We start from the raw sequence: 25,983 nt of genomic DNA, 5'->3' as shown, positions 1-25,983 counted from the left end.
TAAATTTATTATTATTAAAAAGTTCAGTATTAATACTGCCTTTCTATTTACAAAAAATTGACTGCATTTTCCTATGGAAATAGACAAGAGACTACTACAAATTTATAAAAGTTGAAGTAAAATCTCATGTAGCTTATTGATAAATCTGGGGTTAAAAAGATCATAAACAACAATAATTGTGTGGTAATCAAATAAAAAAGTCCTCACTTGGAGATTAAATAATTACAATAACCAGTCTTTTAAGAGATTTTAAAATAGGCATTTTGATTTCATGAAGTTTTATAAGAAATCCCAAATAACTAAATATTTTAAATGACTTTACTATAGCAAAATAGCATGACAAAGTCATATTGCAGAAAAATGGCATAGAAAAAGCCTTTTGAAAAATTCGTCTTAAAAACAAAGACTATAAGAAAGAATAAAAACAAGTCTTATGTGAACTTAGAAATAATACCAAATTGAAAACCATATAAAAATTAAATGCATAGTAGTAGCATAAAGAATTATCATTAATTTACAACATGATTATTAAAAGCTTTAAATGATTCTGGTAAATTTTAAAAGTCAAGTCATGAAAACACCTACTCTTTATAGTGTACCTTTCTTCCATGAAGAAAGCCCTTTCTCCAACTGGTAGTTTTCGTGGTTTGTGGCCTGTATGCTCTATGTATTTTCAGCCCTTAAATAAATTCAGTATTAGATAATTATTTCAGATGCATAAAATAAGGCAAATGATTTGATAAACAATTTCTATCTTATACCTATCAAAAGCCTTAAAAATAAATTACCCAAATTACTTTTCCCTCCTGCTATATGATTCTTTGTCCTATCTATCTATCTATCAATTTATCTATCCATCCATCCATCCATCCATCCATCCATCTATCCATCATCATTGGAGAAGGCTTAAAAAAAGCAAAGTGTACTCCAGATATATGATTGACTTATCAAGTAATAAATGAGGGCTTGCCATGTGCCAGGTACTCTCTTAAATGCTTTTACATGTTTAAACTTTCTAAACCATCTCTTTAAAAAGTATGTTTTCACTAATAAAAATATTCTACCTCATACTCTTTATAAAGGCTAGTACTTTACTTTTTGCAATACCATTCTGGTCAAAGCTGTGATCCGAGGAGACTCTATACCTGTTTCAACAGTGATATCATTGTACAAAATTTTTGAAACACCTCTTCTTACTAAAAGCTTGTGGCACATCTCTATGTACATTCTCAGTAATGTACATAGAATGTTTAACCTTGGAGAGAATTAGATTTTGGAAAGAATAAATTATATCTAGGGAAAGATATGGTATTTGATATCAAGTTGGATAAGAGCACTAAGATATGACTAAAAAATAATGTACTTGGTTTTTCTCGTGTAATTTACCAGTTCTTCTAAGGCAATTTTAAAGATTCAAGAAAATTTTACTTGTGGCACTGTTAAAATAAATACCTTGCTTCCCCAAGTATGCATATATTCATACAAGTAAACATTTTACAAGTGTTTTACTTTATTTCAAGCATTTTGCCAAAAAAAAAAGCAAAGGAAGACTGATTCATAATAAAATATCAACATATATTTCTTTAAATTATGGATTTTTTAAGCTGAAAGGGATTTGCATGATTTTATACTACTAGATTCCATACTTCACAGATGAAACTAATTCCCCAAAAGGCATGGTAATTGCCAACACGACTTAGCAAATTAGTGGCAGAGCCAAGAATAAAGCCCAAGTCTCCTGTCTTCCATCTGGTATTCTTTCTACTACTTGCACTACCCTTTATCTGTGGATCAAGAATTGTACCGAAGAGGAGAAATCGTTTCAGCCTTTCAAAATAATTGAGAAATTCCCTTGTAATCCAGTGCTTTTAACTTTTTACTGATCACCTAAGAAAACGATCTAATACTAGGGGGGATTAAATATATATCCCAATATATAGACAAATTCTTTCACTGGTAAATTATCAATTTAAATTTCTTTCAGCTATGCTTAGCGTTCTAACACCCAATGCTATAGAAACAAGCTGTATTCAATCTAAACACCATCAAAATGAAAGTAAACATATGCATATGTAATAATCATTGTTCCAAATGAATATAAAACATATCTAACTGCTGGGAATTTTGACTTGAAAATAAGAAACCACATCCACAGCTTTAATAGCACACACAATTTCAATTCAGATCACTCAGAAGAAGCCTAAATGTTCATTAGATAATAATCGCTTCTTGGAAAAGATTAGTGAATGTATGTCTGGAGTGATGTCAGAGATTCTTAGGCAATGCTGGATCCTTAACTTGCTGTGCCACAGTGAGAACTCCTGTCAGAGAAGAGCTCCTTTTATAACCATTTTTAATCAGAAGTATAGCTTCAGTCAAGATTTATAGAAAAGTTTAATGAGCCATAGGGAACATTTTTCAGCTACAGTTACAGGTTTGGGTTTACTTACTAAATTTATATTTGAAGTTTTCTATCTTAGTTACATAATTGAAGACTTTAGGCCAGAACATGTCACTTTTTCCCACAATAGTGATGAAGCGAAATAATTAGAATTGAAAATTTGGAATCCTTCATTGGGTATTTTATAACTTTACATAAATTTGTTTAAAACATGCCTGATTTTGGTTTACCGGAAAAAAAATGTAAAACAATTGCAATTAAAATGCATGTAGTTTTCTTCCTCAACTTTTAATTACTTTTAAGTAGGCACTTTAATACCAGAATAAACTTTTCAAGAAAACGGTTGATTTCTAAAAAATATCTCAGACTGGTCTGAGGTAAAATCTACAGTGAAACATGACTGAGGTGTGACTGGATTAGACTGCTACTAATTTTTATGCATCAGTATGAAAACAAATGAAGAGGACTACAAAATACAAATATGTATGTGTAATTTAAAGTGCCTTAGGGGGCATTCCTGTCATGGCTCAGTGGTTAATGAATCTGACTGGGAACCATGGGGTTGTGGGTTCGATCCCTGGCCTTGCTCAGTGGGTTAAGGATCTGGCATTGCCGTGAGCTGTGGTGTAGGTTGCTGATGTGGCTCGGATCCCACGTTCCTGTGGCTTTGGTATAGGCCGGTGGCTACAGCTCAGATTGGACCCCTAGCCTGGGAACCTCCATATGCTGTGGGAGCAGCCCAAGAAATGGCAAAAAGACCAAAAAACAACAACAAAAAAAAGTGCCTTAGGAAATTATCTTTCAGATTGATAATTTAATATTGCATTTAGCTAAAGAATAAAATATTGTTGGGGAAAATATTTTTTATGAATCACTTTATATAAACTTGAGAATAGTAAAACTTAACATTTCTGAATATAAAAGAGACTTTAAAATTTTTGAAAATGGATTAAAGTGAAAAATATATCTTAAAAAACAAAAACTACACTGCAGTTTCTGTTGTGGTGCAGTGGAAATGAACCCAACTAGTATCCATGGGGACTTGGGTTCGATCCCTGGCCTCACTCAGTAGGTTAAGGATCCGGTGTTGCAGTGAGCTATGTAGGTCACAGATGGGGCTCAGATCCGGCATTGCTGTGGCTGTGGTGTGGATGGGGAACTGTAGCTCTGATTTGACCCCTAGCCTGGGAACTTTCATATGCTGCAGGTGTGGCCCTAAAAAGCAAAGAAAAAAAGAAACATACCATTTATCCAGTGTATAAATTATCATTTACAACAGGGTTTAATATTAGCATGATGACATATTTTTATAGTTTGACAGTCAATCAAGTATTATTACCTAACACCAGGGAACACACCTTAAAATGGAAGGAGACTGTTTAATGTTCTTTATATCCATTTCACAACTTTTTTCCCCAGTTCCAATTCATTTATGAGTTATTACATTACTATCAAGGTCATCGACTTTACTTTCTTCAATATGCATGAGTCTATTCAACTTTGTGTCTCTGTAATCCTCATCTTCCATTTCTCTGACTGAATCCACTCCTTTCATAGTACTAATTCCAAAAAGATCTTCAGCTAAAATGCAGTCTGAATTATCAGTCAATCTATTGTCACTATCAATTCCAACTAGTTCATTCTCTTCTTCATTTGTATCTATAGGATCATAAAGTTCAGGTGTGAAATAGATAGATTCATCCTCTGCTTCTGTTTCAGAAGCTCTATCTGAAGTGGGAAGTTCAGCTTCTTCACTTACTGGAGATAACTGATTATTTGGATTCAGGGCGTCTTCACAGGGCAGCAGCTGTTCAGAATGATTTTTATTAGGAAGAGTAGCATCAATCTTTTCTGATGGAATAATAGTTTCTGATTGAGGGCATGGTCCAAATGATGTGTTTGTTGTCACAGCTGAGGACTCACACTTATCAGAGAGTGGCAAAACAGCCTCATCTTCTTTTTCTGTTTTAAAAGAGGATGAACTAGAGGCACAGTCCTCTGATGATCTAAACTCAGGTGTTACAGTCAGAATTTTACCAGTGAGATGCTGTCCCAAAGAATTACTGCCAGACCAGCTAACACTCTTTGTCTGTTTGTTGAAGGTTGGGCTTTTAGATCTGGAAATCACAATTCTTTCTGCTCCCACTGCCTGGGCAGACCCTTCCAATAATACTGGATCATCTATGAATACAAAAATTTAAGAGTGTTAACTTTCTGCTCATATCCTAAGAACCGTCATATTAAAATGGTTTTTGTTAGAAATAACTATATAAGATACATAATTTAGAGCCCATAACAAATAGTAGCAAGACTTACACCTTAGAATATAAAGCTTAACATGTTAACTCTGAAAGGAATTCTAGGTCTCCACTGATTCCTAGCCAAGTTATAAAGCTGTCTGGTAAACTATCAAATTCCACACCAGGGACCTCAGAAGTGAACAAGAAAAGGAAGGGTAAAAAGGAAGAGGAAAAGGGTTGAGTAAAGGAGGGAACAAGCTGTAAAAATACCTTAAAAATCTACTAACCAGTGACTAAGGAAAACTGACCTAGTCTAATTTCCTTAAAGAAACCAATAACCATGAAGACAAGTTAGTTGCTTAAAGTTAAAAGTTGGGGAGTTCCCGTCGTGGCGCAGTGGTTAACGAATCCGACTAGAAACCATGAGGTCGCGGGTTCGGTCCCTGCCCTTGCTCAGTGGGTTAACGATCCGGCGTTGCCGTGAGCTGTGGTGTAGGTTGCAGACGCGGCTCGGATCCCGCGTTGCTGTGGCTCTGGCGTAGGCTGGTGGCTACAGCTCCGATTCAACCCCTAGCCTGGGAACCTCCATATGCCGCGGGAGCGGCCCAAGAGATAGCAACAACAACAATAACAAAAGACAAAAAAAAAAAGTTAAAAGTTGGCTGGTAATCAGACCTAGACTATAACCTATTTTGTGATTACCAGCATAATGGTCTAGAATTCATTATAATATTTAGTTAGGTTAGAAGCATATACTCTAACATAAATATATTTTAGAGAGTTCCCATTGTGGCTCAGTGGGTTAAGAACCCAACCAGTATCCTTGAGGATAAGGATTCAATCCCTGGCCTCACTCGGTGGGTTAAGGATCAGCATTGCTGCAAGCTGCAGTATAGGTCACAGATGTGACTTGGATTCTGCGTGGCTGAGGCTGTGGTGTAAGCTGGCAGCTGAAGCTCCAATTTGACTCCTAGCCTGAGAACGTCCATATGCCTCAGGTTTGGCCATAAAAAGAAAAAAAAAATTTTAAAGTGATATATTTAACTACTATCAGATGTTAAGTAAAACAATTAAAATGGTATCCAATGATAGAGAACACACTTTTGCAAACTTTTTTATAATAGGCTAGAGAGTAAAAATTTTAGACTTTGTGGGTCATGTTGTATCTGTTGCAACTACTCAACTACGCCATTCTAGTGTAATATATGCAACTACTTCACCTCTGCTGTTGTGCTCAATACATAAATGATTGGTTCTGACCTCATTCCATTAAACTTTACTTACAAAAATAGACAGCAGGCCAAATTTGGTCCATAGGCTGTAGCTTGCCAGGTCCTGGTATATATTACATCTAATATATTTTGAATTATATTCTCATTGTCTAAATTATATTCCAATCTACTATATTATGGTATATTTTAAAATATTTTTATCATTTAAATAAATGACTCTCACTACCCTAAACAAAGAAATTCATGTAAGACAAGTATCTATGAATTAGGCCAATTTTTAATATAGCCTTTAGAAGAAAATTACCATTTACGTAGCACATTACAGTGCTGTGGTATTTATCACATTATCATATCTTTACAACCCAACCTGGTTAGATAGGTAGGCAGATATCACTTCTACTAAGACTCAAAAAGTTCAGTGACTTGCTCATGGGGTCATAAGGCTCATGAGTGGCAAAGCTTCTTAGTGGAAAATCAGAAAATATGCATAGGTTTCCTGACAAAATTTGTTCCCATTCCAATCTATCTTGTTTTTTGTTTTTTGTCTTTTTCTTTTCTGGGGCCGCTCCCACGACATACGGAGGTCCCCAGGCTAGGGGTCTAATTGGAGCTGTAGCCACCAGCCTAAGCGACAGCCACAGCAACACGGGAGCCAGGATCCGAGCCACTTCTGCAACCTACACCACAGTTCACGGCAACACCGGATCCTCAACCCACTGAGCAAGGCCAGGGATCGAACCCACAACCTCATGGTTCCTAGTCGGATTTGTTAACCACTGAGCCACGACGGGAACTCCCCATTCCAATATACCATACTATTCCATTATTTTATGATAACGCCTTATGTTACAAACCAACATATTTAAGGACATTAATCTAGAGCATAGCAGATATCATTTTAGATATAAGGAAAGACTTCACTACCAAGTGTAAATGGACAGAACTTTTATATTTTTCTCGTTTCTGGAGATGATGCCACTTGGTAGAGATGGACTTTTATGTATCGTTTCAGGATATGGTAGTTCTTAGACACACATTTTTGCTTTACCTTCCCTAGGATATTCTGGAGATCGAGAGCGTGCTGCTTCTAATAAAAAAGTTGAGGTATTGTCTTTCAAACAAGCCACTGAAAATGTAGACTCCTTGTCCTGTACAGGCTTTCTGTCTTTGGATACATTGATGATCTTTTGGTGCTTTTGGGAAAATTGAGCCAAGGACTCCAAAGCACTCTCAAAGGTTGAATAGTGCTGAATCAGCTGCCGTACCCACTTAGAAAGTCCTAAGGAAGAAAGTAAACCCAGCAAAGAAACTTTGGTTATTTAATGATGATATTATGTATTAAGCAAAAAAAAGATAATTTTTCTGGTGAAGTAATCTACTTCGAATTTAGAGTGAAGAGAATGGTTCTCATCATTCTTCCTGCCTTTTTACCATCATCTGTATAATATGCTAATGTATCAGTAACATTTCTCTTTATCTGCAGTGATTGCCCCAACTGGAGGGAGGGACAAGGCAGTGGGAGTAGAGTGGATACAGGAAAATGTATTGTCAATTTAGAGTAACTGGGGAATACGCTAAATTTAATTTTATCATAATTCCTCACAAAAATCACCTACCTTTTAATTGTAGAGAAAACAGAAGGTGTAAACAACATTATCTTTTATTCCAACTTTCTAATTTGACTCTTTAAGAAAGAATAAATTCAAGATTACAGTCTCACAGGTTTTATTTGGTTCCTCTTCTCCCCCCAATTCCAAATGTACCAAACTATTCAGAGGGTAAAAGGAAAAATAACACTGGTTTACTGGCAAAATGATGACCTAACTGAATACTTATTATATAATTATTTTTAATATATAAATAATTGAGTTGTAAAGGACAATATTTAACCTGTGATATAGGAAAACTGCATAAAAATGAACCACCTTAAGAGTATAAGGGATTTTGGACTATGACTCACTTCAGAATGAGATACAAAATCAGACTTTGGACTTTAGAAAAGAAATACTTTCTGCTGATGTCACTAAAACTATCATCACCTTTTTGGAGTAGTTTAACAAGTCACTATGGTTCTTGAGCTTGAGAGAAAGATAAGACAGGGCTTCCAGCAACTTGAACTTATTCATGGTTTCATTCCAAATGGATTCCTTTAGGTTTTTTTTTTTTAATGGAATTTTTCTATCAATCTATACTTAATCAAATCGAATTTAAATAAAATTAGTCATTAAAAGAAATTTGTAGGGTTGTGCTATTATTGCCTAGATAAAATTTCACACTTTAGGAGTTCCCATTGTGGTGCAGTGGAAATGAATCCAACTAGTATCTATGAGGATGCAGGTTCGATCTCTGGCCGTGCTCAGTGGGTTAAGGATCCTGCATTACTGTGAACTGTGGTATAGGCTGCAGACGTGGCTCGGATCCCACACTGCTGCAGTGTAGACCGGCAGCTGTAGCTCCAATTTGATTCCTAGCCCAAGAGCCTCCATATGCCACGTGTGCAGCTCTAAAAAGCAAATCAATCAATCAGTCAATCAATCAATCACACTTTGTGAGTCTCAGAAAGAAATGAAAACCTTACAGAAATTACGAAAAATATTTAATTCAAAAAAACCTCTCAACAAATTTAAACCATAAGAGAAATTTCAGTTCTAGATTTTAAAATAAGAAAATAATTTCTTTAAAGTTTTTATTTTGTATGCTTGGGGAAAATAATTATATCAAATAAAAATATGAAATTATCCCAAATTGAAAATTTTTAGTATTACAGTCAATGCTTTCATTTTGACCTTTTTTGATCAAAGAAAGTCTTTTCAGTAAGATGTCAGTTTGCTTTTGAAAACTTGGAAGAATCTGAGCTCCACCTGCTGACTAAACAGAAGCACTTAACATTTGCTTTTGGCTGTCTTAGCCTAAGCACAATGGCTTGCTTTACAAGGAAAGCAAAGAAAAGCAGCATTTTGTGCTTCAATCCAGGGGGATATGTTTGTTTGTTTTTGTCTTTTTAGGGCAGCACCTGTGGCATATGGAGGTTCCCAGGCTAGGGGTCGAATCGGAGCTGTAGCCACTGGCCTGCACCATAGCCACAGCAGCACCAGATCCAGCCGAGTCTGTGACCTACACCACAGCTCACAGCAACCGGATCTTTAATCCACTGAGTGAGGACAGGGATCGAACTTGCGTCTTTATGGATACTAGTCGGATTGTTTCCACTGAGCCACAATGGGAACTCCTAGGGGGATATATTTTAATATTGAATCAAATATAGTATTTAGGCTCTGAAATATAAAAAGTAGAAACCAATCAAAAATTTATTGTTCCATTATATTATTACATGAACTTTTTAGCTCTAAGGATAACAAAAAAGGTGAAAGTATTTCCAACAGTTCTTTAATAACAGATAAATTCCTGTTTGTTTCTAAAGGGACTGTGCTACTGCTGGATGAAAACTATAGGCATATAGTATTTGTTCATTTGAGCGGAGAAAAAAATGACCATCTATTTGATCTTGTAGCATGCAGTGATACTTCTTTTCTTCTTAGAAAATACTAGCTCTGACTAGCATAAATTCTAAAACAACTGAAACATTTCTAAACAAACACAACAATAAAACTCATATAATCCAGAATGAAAGAATAAAAAGAATCCTAAGCAGCCAAAAGACTGATAGCTTGCTTCAATATAAAAATTTAATATTCTGGGAAGTTCATTTCTGTGGAATGGCTTTTTCCCTGACAATGCTAAACAGATTAATATTACATTGGCAGTTAACCAGACTCTCCTCTATAAAGATTTATTTATTTTTTTTGTAAACACATAAGCATTAAAAGGCTAGGTTTCCAGTCAATGTGAATTTTTCCATGTTTGATCTGGTAATTCAAATTCTCTAATACTTTGTCTTTAAAAATGGAAGTCATTAAATGCCAAAGACTGCTTCTAATTCTTACTTAAAGCCCAGCTGAGAATCTTACCAGATATGTATCGATTTGGGTTACTCCTGAAACGATCATCCACTAGAATCAGAGCTCCCCAATCATTTTTGTGTCGAATACACCTATAAAAAATAGGAAGAAAATCTAACGAACATTGGAAATAAAGCCAAATTTCTGGTGGGATAGATAGAAGATTTAGAAAATCAATGATGTGTCAGGTATCTAAATCAATGATATGTCCTTTAATCAAAATCATTATTCTGAGTAAGGTTATTAGAAACTACTCAATATAATGTACCAAAGCAGGTGTGTCAACAAACCCACTTTCACCAACTATTGATAATATATCCAAAAATATTATATGCATTCTATTTTGAAAGTCAAGAATATTACAGAAAATATTTCTCAAATGTCTTCCTTATATACACTATTTTTTGCCATAAATATTATATCGGCTATAGATTTTATTCTAGATAAATGAATTTTTATCATGAATGTATACTTTCGTAAGAAAAATCTGTACCAATTGATACAATCATATAGCTGTTCTTGTTAAACTGTTAATAGGGTAGTTTACACTGGCAGAATATCAAATATTGAACTAGCCTTTCTTTCATTCCTAGAATAACCACACATGGTCATGGTACATTATTTTTTTTATATAGTTAGGTTCAATTTGCTAATTTTTTAATATAAAAATTATAAAATTTAAAAACATTTAGTGGGTTTTAGTACATTTATAAGGTCGTCCAACCTATATCACTACCTATTACAGAACATTTTTATCTCACCAAAAAGAAATCCCATGTCCATTTGTCACTCCAATTACCTGGATTGTTCCCCCTAACCCCTGGCAACCATTAATTTACTTTATGTCTTTAAAGATTTACCTATTTTGTTGTTTTCTTTTGTTCTTTTTTGGCTGCATCTGTGGCATGCAAAAGTCCCCAGGCCAGGGATCAAACCCGCGCCACAGCAGCAACCCAAGCAAGCCACTGCAGAGATGATGCCAGATACTTAACCTGCTGAGCCAAAGAGAACTCCAGATTTACTTATTTTGGACATTTCATATAACTAGAATGATACCCTATATGGCATTTTGTGTTTGGTTTCCTTCATTTAGCATGATGTTTTCAAGGGTACTTGTATTGTGCATCAGTATTTCATTTCTTCTTATGGCTGAATAATATTCTATTGTACGGCTATACCACATTTTGTTTATCCATTTATAAGTTAATGAGCATTTGGGTTGTTTCCATCTTTTGACTATTACGAATAATGCTGCAACAAACATTGTGTACAAGTTTTTATATGAATATATTTTTAAAATGCTCTTGTGTATATACCTAGAAGTGGAATTGCTAAGTTGTATGGTAACTTTTTGTTTAACTTTTCGAGCAACTGCCACTTTTTTTCCCCAAAGCAGTCACACAATTTTACATTCCTACTAGGTATATATGAGATTTCCAATTTCTCCAAAGTGTCACCAACACTTGTTATTGTCCATCATTTTCAATATATGAACCACAAGAGGTGTGAAGTAGTATTTCACTCTGGCTTTGATTGCATTTCCCTAATAACTAGTGATGGTTTCATGTGCCTACTGTCCATATGTATCTTTTTTTTGGGGGGGGGATGTGTATTTAAATTACTGGTCCAATTTAAAATTGCACTATTTTTCTTTTTATTTATTTATTTATTTTTGTCTTTTTGCTATTTCTTTGGGCCGCTCCCGCGGCATATGGAGGTTCCCAGGCTAGGGGTCGAATCAGAGCTGTAGCCACTGGCCTACGTCAGAGCCACAGCAACGCGGGATCCGAGCCGTGTCTGCAACCTACACCACAGCTCACGGCAACGCCGGATCGTTAACCCACTGAGCAGGGGCAGGGACCGAACCTGCAACCTCATGGTTCCTAGTCGGATTCGTTAACCACTGTGCCACGACGGGAACTCCTGATCTATTTTGAGTTAACTTTTAAATATGGTGTGAAGTAGGGGTCTAACTTCATTCTTTTGCATGTGTTTATCCAATTATCCAATCATGATATGTTAAAAAGACTTTTCTTTCCTTATTGTCTTGACACTTTTGCCAAAAATTCATATACTGTAGATATATGGGCTTGTTCCTGGACCTTCAGTTTTATTCCTTGTTCTACATGTCTATTTTATGCTAGTACAACATAGTCTTGATTATTGTAGTTTTGCAGTAGGTTTGAAATTGAACATGGTCAATTCTCCAAATTTGTTTTTTTTCCAAGACTTTTGTGGCAATTCTGGGTCTCTTTCAATTTCCATATGAATTTTAGGATAATCGTCTCTATTTCTGCAACAAATCCAGCTGGAAATCTGGTTGGGACTGTATTAAATCTATATATCAGTTTGGGGGATTGTCCTATCTTAACAATAGTAAGTCTTCCAATCCATCATCATGGAAATCTTTCATTTATTTAGAAATTTCTTTCGACAATATTTTGAACCTTTCAGTGTACTTTCATTCAAGTTATTTCTGGAGTTCCTACCGTGGCTCAGCAGTTAACAAACCCAGCTAGTATCCAAGAGGATGAGGGTTTGATCCCCGGCCTCACTCAGTGGGTTAAGGATTTGGACGTTGCTGTGAGCTGTGGTATAGGTCACAGATGCGGCTTCGATCTGGCATGGTTGTGGCTGTAGTAGCATGGCTGGCAGCTGTAGCTCGATTAGATCCCTAGCCTGGGCACTTCCATATGACACGAGAGCGGCCTTAAGAAGGAAAAAAAAAAGTTATTTCTAAGTATCTTGCTTTTTCTTGATGCTACTTTAAATGGTATTAAGTTGATTTCATTTTTAGATTGTTCATTCCTAATGCATAAAAATGCAACTCACATTTGTACAGTGACTATGATATCCTATAACCTTGTTGAACTTGTTTTAGGAATGAATTCCTCAGGATTTCCATGTAGAATATCATGTCATTTGCAGATTTAAAGAAAATTTACTTCTTTTTCAATTTGGATATCTCTTATTTCTTTTTCTTGCCTAACTGCTTTGTCTAGAATCTCCAAGACACTAATGAATACAAGTGGTGAGATTTTATTTTATTCTCAAACTAAAACGCTGGTTGGAAGCTCTGTGTGCATAGGTGGGGCTTATAGGGTGGGAGTCTGCAGTAAGGTAATCTGGTAGAAACTGAGCCACTCTGTTACTACTTGTAGGCCCTTATTCAGGGGTACTCAACTTTCCTAGAGAGGAACATGTACTTTCCTGCCTTGGAGATGTAGGTAGACTTTTCTTACCTCCCATCTTTAATACATTCTTAGCTGTAGCTGTGGTTAAATATATGGACTCTCGGTTCCATTGTGGCTCAGAGTTAACAAGCCTGACTAGTATCCAAGAGGAGGTGGGTTCGATCCCTGGCCTCACTCACTGGGTTAAGGATCTGGCATTGCCATGAGCTGTGGTGTAGGTCGCAGACGCAGTTCAGACCCATCATTGCTCTGGCTGTGGTATAGGCCAGCAGCTACACCTCTGATTTGAACCCTAGCCAGGGAACTTCTATATGCCACAGGTGCAGCCGTTTAAAAAAAAAAAAAAAAAAAAAAAAGTCAGATGTGATAAATTGAGTAATAAAAATAAAAAATAAATAAATAAATAAAAATGTGAGTCTCTATTCTATCTAGAGAGCAAACCTGGGTGGGGGAGGGGGATATCTACTTCTTGTATTAACTTGCAACCAATCCTCTTTAGTTTAACCCTACTTTAACTGATACTTTAGAGTATTCCCAAGTCCTAAGTTTTTCCATGCTTAAATCTGGAGGATCTTGCTAGTTTTCATGACTATAGCTTGCTTTCCTTCTTTGTCTTTTGAAACTAGCTTATTTCATGCAGCATAGTGCCTTTGAGTGTCTCCAAGTTGTTGCTTATATGAATAGCTTGTTCCTTTCTACTGTTCCTTCCAAATACTTCCATTGTATGGATATAACACAGTATGTTTAGCCATTTATCTGTTGAAGGACATGTGGGCTGTTTCAAGTTTTTGGTGATCATGAATAGAGCTGGTATAAAAGCCTTCTGTACAGGTTTGGAGTAGACACGTGTTCATTTCTCTACAGCAGGAGATACTCATCTTTTTCTATATATAGCTGGACAGGAAGTATTTTAGCTTTGTGGGCCACGCAAACTCTATTGTAACTAGTGTAAGTTTAGCCACAGAACATACAAAGGGAGTAATATGGCTTATTCCAATAAAATGTTATTTACAGAAATAAGCAGTGTACTGGACTTTATCTACTGGCCACAATTTCCTAATCCATGCTGGGTTATAAATACACAGGAGTGGGGTTGCTGGGTCATTACTATGGGTATACATGAGTATGGATTTAAATTTCAGCTTTCTCTTGCCTGCTAAGTCTTTCAATCATTCACTGTTTTCTAGTGTTCAAAATTCACTGACAGTTCATATGTCACTGTCTCTTCTATCATTCTTTTTAACCTCGTAGGCTTGACATTTTTATTCCTTCACCATGATGGGATTCTGAGAGGGGGTGAAAATTAACATAAACCTTTCATTTTTCCACAGAGACATTCAAAAATCTAAATTTTAAATAACATTCTTTTGTGCTATTTTAAAGTAACCCATAGGTTCTGAGACATTAGACAAACCATAACATTGGATAGATAGGAAGATAGATATTGCCAATATTATAGAATAGTGTTGAAAATCAATGCGAAGTCTATTTTGGTTCTACTTTGGTTTATGTTTAAAGTGTCCTATGGCAGAAAGGCATTTAAGTTAACACAACTGTTCAGAGAAAAAGGTTTCACCTTTTCTTCTTTCTATTGTTTTTATACTGACTTGCTCAAATGAATTATGCCCACTTGAGACAAAGATTATACTCTGGTAAAGCAGACCCATTAGGAAACTTATAGTGCAGTTGTAACCTGGCCACAAAACCATCTGGTACATTCCTGAAGGCTGTTATTACATTTCATGGACTTATATTACCTCAAATACTCTAACAGTCCCACGTGGGCTTAAAAAAAGAAGATAACATTTTTTAAACCCAATTTGTTTCTACTTACTTTAGATCTTCTAGCCATATCCCTTAAAAGAACAGTGCTTTCATATAAGCACCTTTTATGTCAATCAACACACATTATGAGTTTTATCAAATTATGTGAAACATTAATTTTTTTTGTTGTTAATACTGATTCCCTGAAAATCACTATGATGACAGTTGGTCTATCCATTTTTTAACTAACAAAATACTGAAACTACAGTATTATACATCAGTTTTATAAACATACGCTTCTTATGAAATTCTAAAAAGTATGTTCTGAAGTTCTAGAAACTCTTTGGCCAATATGGCATATAGCTGGAACAGCAATGAACCTGGCATTTTACACAAATTCAATAAGCATTCGTTTGCATCTATGCCCCAAGATAAGGCACAGCTGGCCACTGAGCACGTAAAAATGTGTAATATATGTTTAGGGAAGGAGACGGATATATAAAAAGACTATCCCAATACACTAAGATATACGCTCTAATAGAGATTAGTATAAAATGCTACGGGTTTCCTAAGGAGTAAATAACTCTAAATGGAGAAACGGAAAAAGGTCTTCATAAAGGACATGACCCCGTCCACTAAGTTTTGATTCGCAAACTTGCCAAATGAATTGTATGGCGGTTTGTATGCCAAGGCAGAGGGTAATGAAAGGATGTGGTATATTTAATAGTTTAAGAATGAAATGTTTTCACTTAATGGAGAGAACTATAGTGGAGACAGGTAGGGCCTAAGGATGAAAAAGCAGGTCTTAGGGTTTTAAATGTGGATGTAGACATGAAGCCTCATGTAGTCTCTGTGTGATAGTAAACAAGTAATTTCATCTCTCACAACCTGTTTTTCATATATGTAGAAAAGATTTATAAATGATGAAGTAGGATACAAATGTACTTTTGCTTCAAATGGTTTCTTGAAATTCAAGACATTGCTTATATTAAGAGGAACAATCATCAACGGAGATAAAAATATTTATTTTCCTGAAATTTCGTGAAGAAAAGTCAAGAATTTAAAAAATATTCAAAAAAAATATTCAGGCTCCCCTATAAACTATTTGCTGAATATTAAAATTCAAACAAAACAAAATTAAACAGGTCAGTTAACAAGGAGAGACAAAGTAGATGAAATGCTTCAAGAACAATTTCTAGTGCAATTTGATGCCAAATACCAGTGGGATGTCTAGGCAGGGAAGGGAAGCAACTTAACCATATCAGTGGATTAAACATAGAACTGAATTATTCAGTCTGAAGAGAAATAACTGCAGAATATCATTCTGAAATGATGGGGAAGGGAGGGAGTGATGTGTGCTGGGACTGAAATCTATATGTAAATATGAACTCAAATGCAATCTGGTCTGCTTGTGTGTAAATGACCTAATATGAGTAAACAAGACACCTGAGAAAAATCTAATTCCTGGATGGGTTAGGGTAGGTGATGGCTAGCTATAGGTCTTCTGGTTGAACTGAAAATGTGTCAAATGGCCATATTTTCATGATTTTACTCTTAATTTGTATTCTTCTACTTCAATTATCTGGATTTTATTTGAACAGCTTCACAGGAAAAATTAGTACGTGGTTAAACTAATTATAACTTCATAAATAGAGAATATAAAATGTTAGATTATGAAAAATCTACAGTGATTATAAAGTATTGATGTCCAACAAGATGAAATTATGGTATAAAATGGTGATTTGAAAACTAGTTCCACAAAGCACAAATCCGAATGGGCCAGACTCTTCAGAAAAAGGAGTATTATAACTAAAAATTACTGTTAGTTGGTGCTAAAGAATGTTTTAACTCTTCTTAAATGGTTTGCTTTTTACCCATAAAATCATCATCCAGGTTCTAATGTTCACAAGATAAACACTAAACCCTAAAACTTTTAGTGTTTGGTAGTAAGCTTCTATAAACATTTACTGAGTATTTCTGTTGTATATTCATTGACCAATCATAAATCTTCAAACTTTAGCAAATATTGACTTTTATTCTGGGTTTCATTGACTCTTTCAACTTTCGCTTCTGATTATCTATCATTGAAAATATACCAGTTCCTAGGGTTTTGGTGAAATAAAAAAAATTTCTATCAAATTTATTATAAGGAATAAAGTAGCAAGACTAGCTCTACATGTAGCCCTGGTCAGAGATAACATTATAGTAATGTTACATTAAATTCCACTCCACTTACCTACCTAGGGCCTGGTTTAAGGCCCTGTATGCTTGAATTTCATACCACTGACGACCTGGTAAAAGACCTCTTACTTTTGAGTGCTGGTCATTATATTGTCGCTTTAGTTCAACCTAATGATTCAAAATACAGCAAAAAAAACATAGCAGATAATTAAAGTTCACATTAAAAATATTTATTAACTTCTAACATTTTGGTATCATTTAATTAGGCTGGAAAGATTTATTTTCTCAGTCCTAAATTTTTTTCAGTTCATTTAAAACATTTCTATTCAACTGTACATTACCTAAATTCCAACATGCACACAATTAATTAGCTGTGTGATAACGTCAATCACTTTCATTGAGAAATAATTTATATACATAAAATCCACAACCTTTCAATGTACATGTAGATAAATCAGGTAACCACTACCAGTCATAATTTGAATATTTTCAGTACCTAAAAACTTTCTCCTATTCCTCTTCAGGCAATTTCCTTCATTACTGACCCTGTTAACCAATGATCTGCTTTCTGTTTTGCCTTTTGTAGAATTCTACATAAATGTTACTATACAGTATGGAATAATCTGTGTCTATCTTTTTTTATTTAGCATAATGATTCTGGAATTCATTCATGTTGAAACATATATTAATAATTCATTTATTGTTTATCCAGCTTGATAATCTCTGCTTTCTAATTGGGATGTTTAGACCATTTACATTTAACATAATTATTGTTATGATTTAGTTTAAATCTACAGAAAAGATCCTGTGTTTATGGAATGGAATAATTAGTATTGCTTCAATATCCTTATACCCAAAAGTGATCTACCCATTCAATAAACTCCCTATCAAAATCTCAGTGACATTTTTTCTACAGAGACAATTCTAAAATTTGTATGGAACAACAAAAGACTCCAAACAGCCAGGGCAATGTTAAGAACAAAGCTGGAGGCAACATACTTCCTAATTTCAAACTATCACAGAACTTTAGTTTTGTAATCTAAACAGTAGAGTACTGGCATAAAATCAGAAACTCAGGATAAGGGACTATAATAGAGAATTCAGAAATAAACCCAAGCCTATTTGGTTGGCTAATCTTTGGACAAGGGCATCAAGAATAGACAATGGGGGAGTTCCCATCGTGGCTCAGTGGTTAAACAAATCTGATTATAAACCATGAGGTTGAGGGTTCGACCCCTGGCCTCACTCAGTGGGTTAAGGATCCAGCGTTGCTGTGAGCTGTGGTGTAGGTTGTAGATGAAGGTGGATCCTGCGTTGCTGTGGCTCTGGCGTAGGCCGGCGGCTACACCTCAGATTAGACCCCTAGCCTGGGAACCTCCATATGCCATGGGTGCGGCCCTAGAAAAGACGAAAAAAGAAAAAAAATAGACAATGGGGAAAGGATAGTCTCTTTAGGAACGGTGTTGGGAAAACTGGATATTCACATGCCAGAGAATGAAACTGGATCCTTATCTTACACCCTATATAAAAATCAACTCAAAATGAATTAAATGTCTGATCTGAGACCATAAAACTCCTAGAATAAAACAGGAAAAACCGCCTCAGCAATGATTTTTTTTTTTTTTTTTTGGATATGAAACCAAAAGCAGAGGTAACAAAAGCACAAATAAATAAGTGGGATTACATCAAACTAAAATGCAGCGTTTTAGTTTGATGTAATCAAATAAAACAATCTCAAAATTAAAAGGCAACTTAAAAACAGCAGAAAATATTTGTAAACCATACATCTGATAAGAGGTTTATATCCAAAATATATAAGGAATTCATGTAACCAACCAAAAAAAGAGCAAAAAAAATTTGTTTTAATTTGAAAAGAAGTCCTGAATAGACATTTTTATAAAGATGACGTAGAAATGGTGAATGGATATTTAAAAAGGTGTTTAATGGAGTTCCCGTCGTGGCACAGTGGTTAATGAATCCGACTAGGAACCATAAGGTTGATGGTTTGATCCCTGCCCTTGCTCAGTGGGGTGAAGGATCCAGTGTTGCCGTGAGCTGTGGTCTCAGACTCAGCTTGGATCCCACATTGCTGTGGTTCTGGTGTAGGCCGGCATCTGCAGCTCCAATTAGACCCCTAGCCTGGGAACCTCCATATGCTGTGGGAGTGACCCTAGAAAAGGCAAAAAGACAAAAAAAAAAAAAAAAAAAAAAAAAAAAAGGTGTTTAACATCACTAATCATGAGGGAAATGAAAATCAAAACCGCAATAAGATAATGTGTAGTATCTATTAGCATGGCTATTACCAAAAAAACAAGAGACACCAAGTGTTGGCAAGCATGTGGACTAAAGGGAACCATTATACACTGTTGGTGGGAATGTAAATTGGTACAGCCATTATGGAAAACTGTATGAAGATTCCTCAAAAAAAATAAAAATAGACCTACCACATAATCCAGTAATATAACTGCTGGGTATATATGTAAAAGAAATAAAATCATTGTCTTGAAGAGATATGTTCACTCCTATGGTCATTTCAACATTCTTCACATAGGCAAGATATGGAAACAACCTATGTGTCCACTGATTAATGACTGGATAAAGAAAATGTAGGAGTTCACATTGTGGTGCAGCAGAAACAAATCTAATATCCATGAGGATGTGGTTCGATCCCTGGCCTTGCTCAGTGGGTTGGGGATCCAGCATTGCTTTGAGCTGTGGTGTAGATCACAGACATGGCTCAGATCCTGCCTTGCTGTGGCTGTGGTGTATGCCAGCAGCTGTAGCTCTGATTAAACCCCTAGCCTGGGAACTTCCATATGCTGTGGGTGTGGCCCTAAGAAAAAAAAAAAAAGAAAAGAAAAGGTAAAAAAAAAAAGATTTATACACCCCCCCACACACATAGTGGAATATTATTCAGCCACAAAAAAGGAAATTCTTCCATTTGCAACAACATGGATGAATGTAGAGGAGGTTACACTAAGTAAAGTAAGGCAGACACAGAGAAATACAGTTAAGACCTCACTTACACATAGCATCTAAAAAAGTTCAACACATTGAACCTGAGAGTAGAATGGTAGTTGGCAGTGGGGTGGGGGAGGGGAGCAGGTGAAGGAAATGGACAGATATTGGTTGAAGAGTATAAACTATCAGCTACTTTCAGATACTAAATGAATAAGTTCTGGGATGTAAATGTATAGCATGGTGACTACACTCAATAGTAACGTAATACATAGACTTGAAATCTGCTAAGACCTTAGGAGTTCCATCACACCCTGAAAAATGGTAACTATATGAAGTGATAGATGTGTTAATTAACCTAATCATAGTAATTTTATAATGTATAACTATATTAAGTCACCCCATTCTACACCTTAAAAATATACCATTTTTATTTGTCAATTATACCACCAAAAAACTGGTTAAAAAAAAAAAAGAGGACCGTATGCTGCTGTGGTAAACTATCTGCTAGCCCTGATCCTGGTTTTGGAAAGATGGACCTCTTATTTTCCAATCAGAAATCTTTCATGGCCTCAAAACACCATAAACAAATAACACGGAAAGACAAATGAAAAACTGGGGGAAAAGTTTCGTCATCCAAAATAAAATGAGCTCATATACAATTAATAATGAAATCTGACTACTAAAAGTGAATAATCTGTGAGGAAGCAAATCATCAAAGATGAATGATAAGGTGGTTGGTAATCCGCCTGAAAAGATCCTCAATTTTACCAATAAACCAAAATATGCAAATTTAACATTTCCATTGTTTTGATTTGCAGGGTACTGATAAATATTTATCAAATGTGTTTATATCTTCCCACAAGTACAGATAGATAATATGTACAAGGATTTCATTGCATCTTTATATTCTAGAAAAATAAGAACCTAAATGTACATCAAGTGGATCAATTAAATATGTTCTATTTATACTGAAATAAATGTTGGGTTATTATATAAAAAGAAGCATTTTTATGTGTTAACATAGAAACTGAGCCAAGATATATACGCTAAATAAAAGAATCAAGTTAAACATACATACAGACACATACAAATGGCCAGGTGTCATGTTAAGAATAGGGACCATAATTTAGAACAATGCCCATTGTAAACCAGCCCAGCAAAGTCTTAAACCAAACCTTGACAAGAACCACAGGGGAGAAAGAGTTTAAAAACTATGTACTTTGAGCTTTTCCCAGATATCCCCCCAAAAGAGGAGATTGTCAAATCGTGCCCATACAAGTACAAGATGATCGGCCATTAATTGAACTGTCTATAAAAACAAAAATCAATATTCTTCAAGGAATCATAATATAATTCAGAATCTCTATTATGTACCATTCACAATGCCCATAATACAATAGAAATTACTAGAAAAATGATCCATAATCAAGGAAAAAACAGGAAGTCAATAGAAAGCAATACAGAAAGGACTCAGCTATTGGAATTAGCAGCAAAGTCTTTAAAGTAGCAGTTGTAAAGAACTTAAAAATACACGGTTTAATGACTGAACTTTAGAGTGTCTCGGCAGAGAACTGGAAATATAAAAAAGATCTAAATGGAAATATTACACCTGAAAAATATAATAACTGAAAAAATTCATTGGATGGATTTAATAGCATATTGGGAAGGCAGAAGAACAAGTCATTGTTGCTATTTCTTGGGCCGCTCCCGCGGCATATGGAGGTTCCCAGGCCAGGGGTCGAATCGGAGCCGTAGCCACCGGCCTACGCCAGAGCCACAGCAACGCGGGATCCGAGCCGCGTCTGCAACCTACACCACAGCTCACGGCAACGCCGGATCGTTAACCCACTGAGCAAGGGCAGGGACCGAACCCGCAACCTCATGGTTCCTACTCGGATCCGTCAACCACTGCGCCACGACGGGAACCTTTTTTTTTTTTTTTTTTTTCTCCCAGCCGCACCCACAGCATGCGGAAGTTCATGGACCAGGGATTACTTAGTAAATCTTAAGACAGATCAATTAAACCAAATAACTTCATATACACCAAACACATTGGTGTAAAAAAACCACAGCCCTGTTATGAAAGCAGTCAGTGATGATCTAAACAAATTTAAAATTCAGAGCTGAAATAGGACTAATGCATTTGATACAATATTTAGTGCTTCACAGGCTCCACTATTAAAGGAAATCAAGAATTTCCCACTTTCCTCAGTGACTGAATCTACATTCATTTTCTCTATATTCATTTTCTCTCTAGGTAATAAAACACAGAGACTGTTAAATTTCTGCATCTTTTCTGGAAAAGAAATCATAATAAATTCTGCTATCTAGTCCTTGGATTTGATATTATAATCATATCCCTTTGCAAAGAGACTCAATTAATTACAGGACATAAAACTACATTCCTATTAAAAGAAGTATCATACCAAAGGGTAGCACATACTCAGCCTTCATCTGGTCTTCAGAAAAATCTTTAAAATTACATCATCGTAAAAGTGAACTACTTTTATACGAGGTCAGATCATGTGGTATACACAAATCAGCCTGACCTTTTCAAATATATAAGTTAATGAGCTTTCTCCTGTAAATAGTAAAATGCAAGTTTTGAGTGAAAGGAAATTATGTATTATGATTTTACTTTTTTTATTAAAAAAAAGGGAATTAAGCTGTTCTCAAGAATGCTTCAGAGTCAATTATGCCTCAATAAAACTTAAAAAAAAAAAACCTAAGTAAAAAAGAATGTTGTAGAAACATTAAAAATATCACATTTACAATAGAAAAACTGATATAAGAAAGAAGAAATTTTTGGTAACTTTAAAACAATACTGAATTCCATTCAATATTTATTTATAGCGTTGGCTGTGGGCAAGGCATTTGTGATACACACTAGGAATAATAAAGATGAGGTTACAATATTTTCTGCCCAGCAAGAACAGAAAAGAATATGAGTACAAATAGACATCAAATAAATAAAAGTCTTAAAATATTAATATTGATTAAAGTGTACAGAAGTAAGAGGAGTTTAGGCTATGAATTTGGTGCAAGAATAAGGAGGGCCTTACCTTGGAAAGGCAAAGGGAATGGAAAAGAGGTCTAGTTTGTAACACATTGTGGAGTTAGAGCACTGAGTGACCAAGCAGATATGGTACTTGTTAAAGAAATCTAGTCTATCTCCAGAGCTTGCTCTCATAAGAGTGAAAACTCCAGGGTGAGGACACAATACAGCATCTCTGAGTGATCTTGGGTAAGTCAATTCGATTGTGGCTTACTTTTCCTATTTGAAAATGGAATGAGTAATAAAATCTAATTAAAATAAAATAAAAAATGGCTCTCAAATTTAATGATAATAATTTATCTACCTGTAACAGACTGCTAATATTGGGAGTTCAAAAACTGACTATAACTCCTAGCAAGTAGTTAATCCAATGTGAAGCAGCAGGAATTGCTCCCTTCAGTTAGTCAGCTTTCAAAGATCCCTTATCTAGTATTCCTGGGCAAGTATATATTAAATGGTATATTTTTGAGTGCAAGCCAAATCAAAGATACAAAGTTATTTTCTTGAAAAAATTTTGGATTTTCAAGATAAATTAACAATTTAGGGGTTCCCTCACGGCTCAGCGGAAACAAATCTGACTAGTATTCATGAGGATGCAGGTTTGATCCCTGGTCTTGCTCAGTGGGTTAAGGATCCGGTGTTGCCGTGAGCTGCAGTGTAGATTGCAGACACGGCTCAGATCTGGCATTGCTGTGGCTGTGGTGTAGGCCGGTGGCTACAGCTGTGTCTCAACCCCTAGCATGGGAACCTCCATATGCCACAGGTATGGCCCTAAAAGGACAAAAAAAAAAAAAAAATTTAGAGTTTTAAGAGGTTATGAAACTATTCAAAAGAAAACAAAATCGCTTCAAGATAGTCTATAATACTATTAACCTTTGACAAATATAAATATATAAGTACACTTCTGACAAGTAAAATAGCTTTCAAATTGGTAGATAACACATTTTATATCTTTTCAAAAGAATCTGTACAATTTCTAAATTAAAACTTTATAACTAGAATATAAAGGAAGTAAACTTTCCTTTAAGTGTCATAGAATATGCTTTTTAAAGTAGTATAAATAGTAATATGGCACAATTAGAAATATTAGATAATATTTTATTTAAAAATTTTTTTCTTTTTTTTTTTGGCTGCACTCGTAGCTTATGGACATTCCCAGGCCAGGGATTGAATCCAAGCTACAGCTGCAACCTACACCACAGCTGTGGCAATGCCAGATCCTTAACTCACTGTGCCAGGCTGGGGATCAAACCCACACCTCCCAGAGACACTGTCGGATCTTTAACCCCTTAACAGCAGGAACTCCCTAGATAATATTTTAAAAAAATAATTTCTGACAACTCAGCAATAAAGTATGTCATACTATTTAGATTCTATTAGAATAATAAATACTTAAAAAAAATTCTATCCGACTAGGAAAATAAACATTTCCTACCCCATCTCTCCAGATGTAGCTTAACATTTCTCTATTTTAACAGTATATCCCAGCCCTGAGTTTATCTTCTGTCAGACATAATGGCTTAAGGATTTTCAAATTTTCCTAGACAATGTTAAGACAAATGCTTTATAATGATCACCTTGCCTATGACAACAGTTGCTTCAGGAAATACTAGTTATAAATGACATATTTAGAGATAATAGAGCAAATATCAGATTAAATAAATAAAACTATCACTCCTTGCTCTTTTATTTTTCATTAAAATGAATTAACTTTTACATATGACATTATTTCAACTTTTGTAAATTTCAAGTATTTTTTACAGTCCAAATGGCCCTTAAAATACTGTCAATATTTTATCTAGGTTATCTAAGATAACTAAGTAAAAAGTAAGGAAAAAACAAGAAAAACTTCTGAAAGTAAATATATATAAAGGTTAACTCTGAAATATTTTTAATAATATAAAGAAGACTTTTAAAAAGTAATTTAAAAATTGTCTATGGAAGAACACATTTAATTAGAGAAAGCAAAAAGAAGGGCTTGGAAAAGGTTGAAAGCCAGTACACCTCATTTTAATGACATCAGAATCTATTTCATTGTACACTTAGGAATTATCAGGCACGAAAATCAATGCCCAATTTAAAATGACATAAAGCATATGTGAAAAAGCCAGTTTCTCCTGCCAGCAAATAGCCTAAATGTTAAGTAAACCAAAGGCTGGAAGGGATTAGTTGAAATGTCAAAAGACAACCTTTTACTTTTACCTGCTCATCCCTATAAACACATTCTCATCCCTCAGGCATGCTTTCCAAACAAATAGTTTCAATGTGCAGCAGCAAAGGGCCCATGGCAAGCTCTGCCATCTTGTAACTGTCAAAGAGATTAGTCTTTGATCTATTTGGGAGGTCATGTTCACATTCACATTAGCTATACAGTCTAACAGCATTATACCTGTTGACCAATGCTTCTTTAATGCCTAATGAGACAGACATTTTATATTATGGAAGTTAACTGTGAATGTTTTTTCTAAGTTTTGACAGAAAGTAAACACCATAAAGTGAGCTCAAGTGTGGTTTGGAAAGATGATCTTTTAGCCCAGTTAACATTACTTTTCAAATACATTTTATAAGGCTTTCCCAAAATAGAAAGCTATATTTAATTGTGCACTCTGGAAGGAGTTTAAACCACTTGCTCCCCATCCCAATAAATTAGTGTATGTGTAATTTTGGAGAGGTGTGTGAACAGCAGAGAGAAGGCAAACTCTTTTACCACAGGTTGCAAGCTGAAGGCCTAAAGTTGTTTTTGTGTGGACCTTACTGTAGCTTAAAATAATCTGAACTATTTGCCAACTCTCAACTGGTTCACTCATTTAAATAATCTGTTTAACTCCTGTAGCAGCTTGTGTTTGCAAATCCATTGGTTTAGATGTTGCACTGATTTACAAAACATTTTTTTTTTCATAACTGGAACTCAACATTCACACAAAATGGAAAACACCCTTAAGACGGTAGTTTCTAGACAACTGAAAATTTCTCCGCATCATAAGCTAACCTGATAC

At 35.2% G+C, this 25,983-nt stretch overlaps 1 protein-coding gene across 10 annotated transcripts in view; it reads right to left on the bottom strand.

The window, feature by feature from the left end:
• Positions 1 to 1,492: 1,492 nt before the first annotated feature.
• The window catches only part of BRIP1 (BRCA1 interacting helicase 1), a 137,986-nt gene continuing 113,495 nt past the window's right edge, over positions 1,493 to 25,983 (bottom strand). For 6 of the 10 annotated variants that reach the window (XM_084985031.1, XM_084985034.1, XM_084985032.1 and 3 more), the window contains exons 17-20: positions 17,027 to 17,139; positions 9,842 to 9,924; positions 6,922 to 7,152; positions 1,493 to 4,582 (exon numbers count right to left, since the gene is read on the bottom strand). In XM_084985031.1, coding sequence (XP_084841157.1) covers positions 3,828 to 4,582; positions 6,922 to 7,152; positions 9,842 to 9,924; positions 17,027 to 17,139 — 1,182 coding nt within the window. In that variant the 3' untranslated portion in view covers positions 1,493 to 3,827. The remainder of the gene's footprint in view (positions 4,583 to 6,921; positions 7,153 to 9,841; positions 9,925 to 17,026; positions 17,140 to 25,983) is intronic. The other 4 variants (XR_014821286.1, XR_014821287.1, XR_014821284.1 and 1 more) reach the window with 1 other exon arrangement.

Source organism: Sus scrofa, chromosome 12 (genome assembly GCF_054392235.1).
Source record: "Sus scrofa isolate SSC_HxYL_T2T_F1_AM1 chromosome 12, Sscrofa_HxYL_maternal_Yorkshire_Landrace_v2.0, whole genome shotgun sequence".
In the NCBI taxonomy this organism is placed as follows: Eukaryota; Metazoa; Chordata; class Mammalia; order Artiodactyla; family Suidae; genus Sus; species Sus scrofa.
This window is presented reverse-complemented; position numbering and strand designations above follow the sequence as displayed.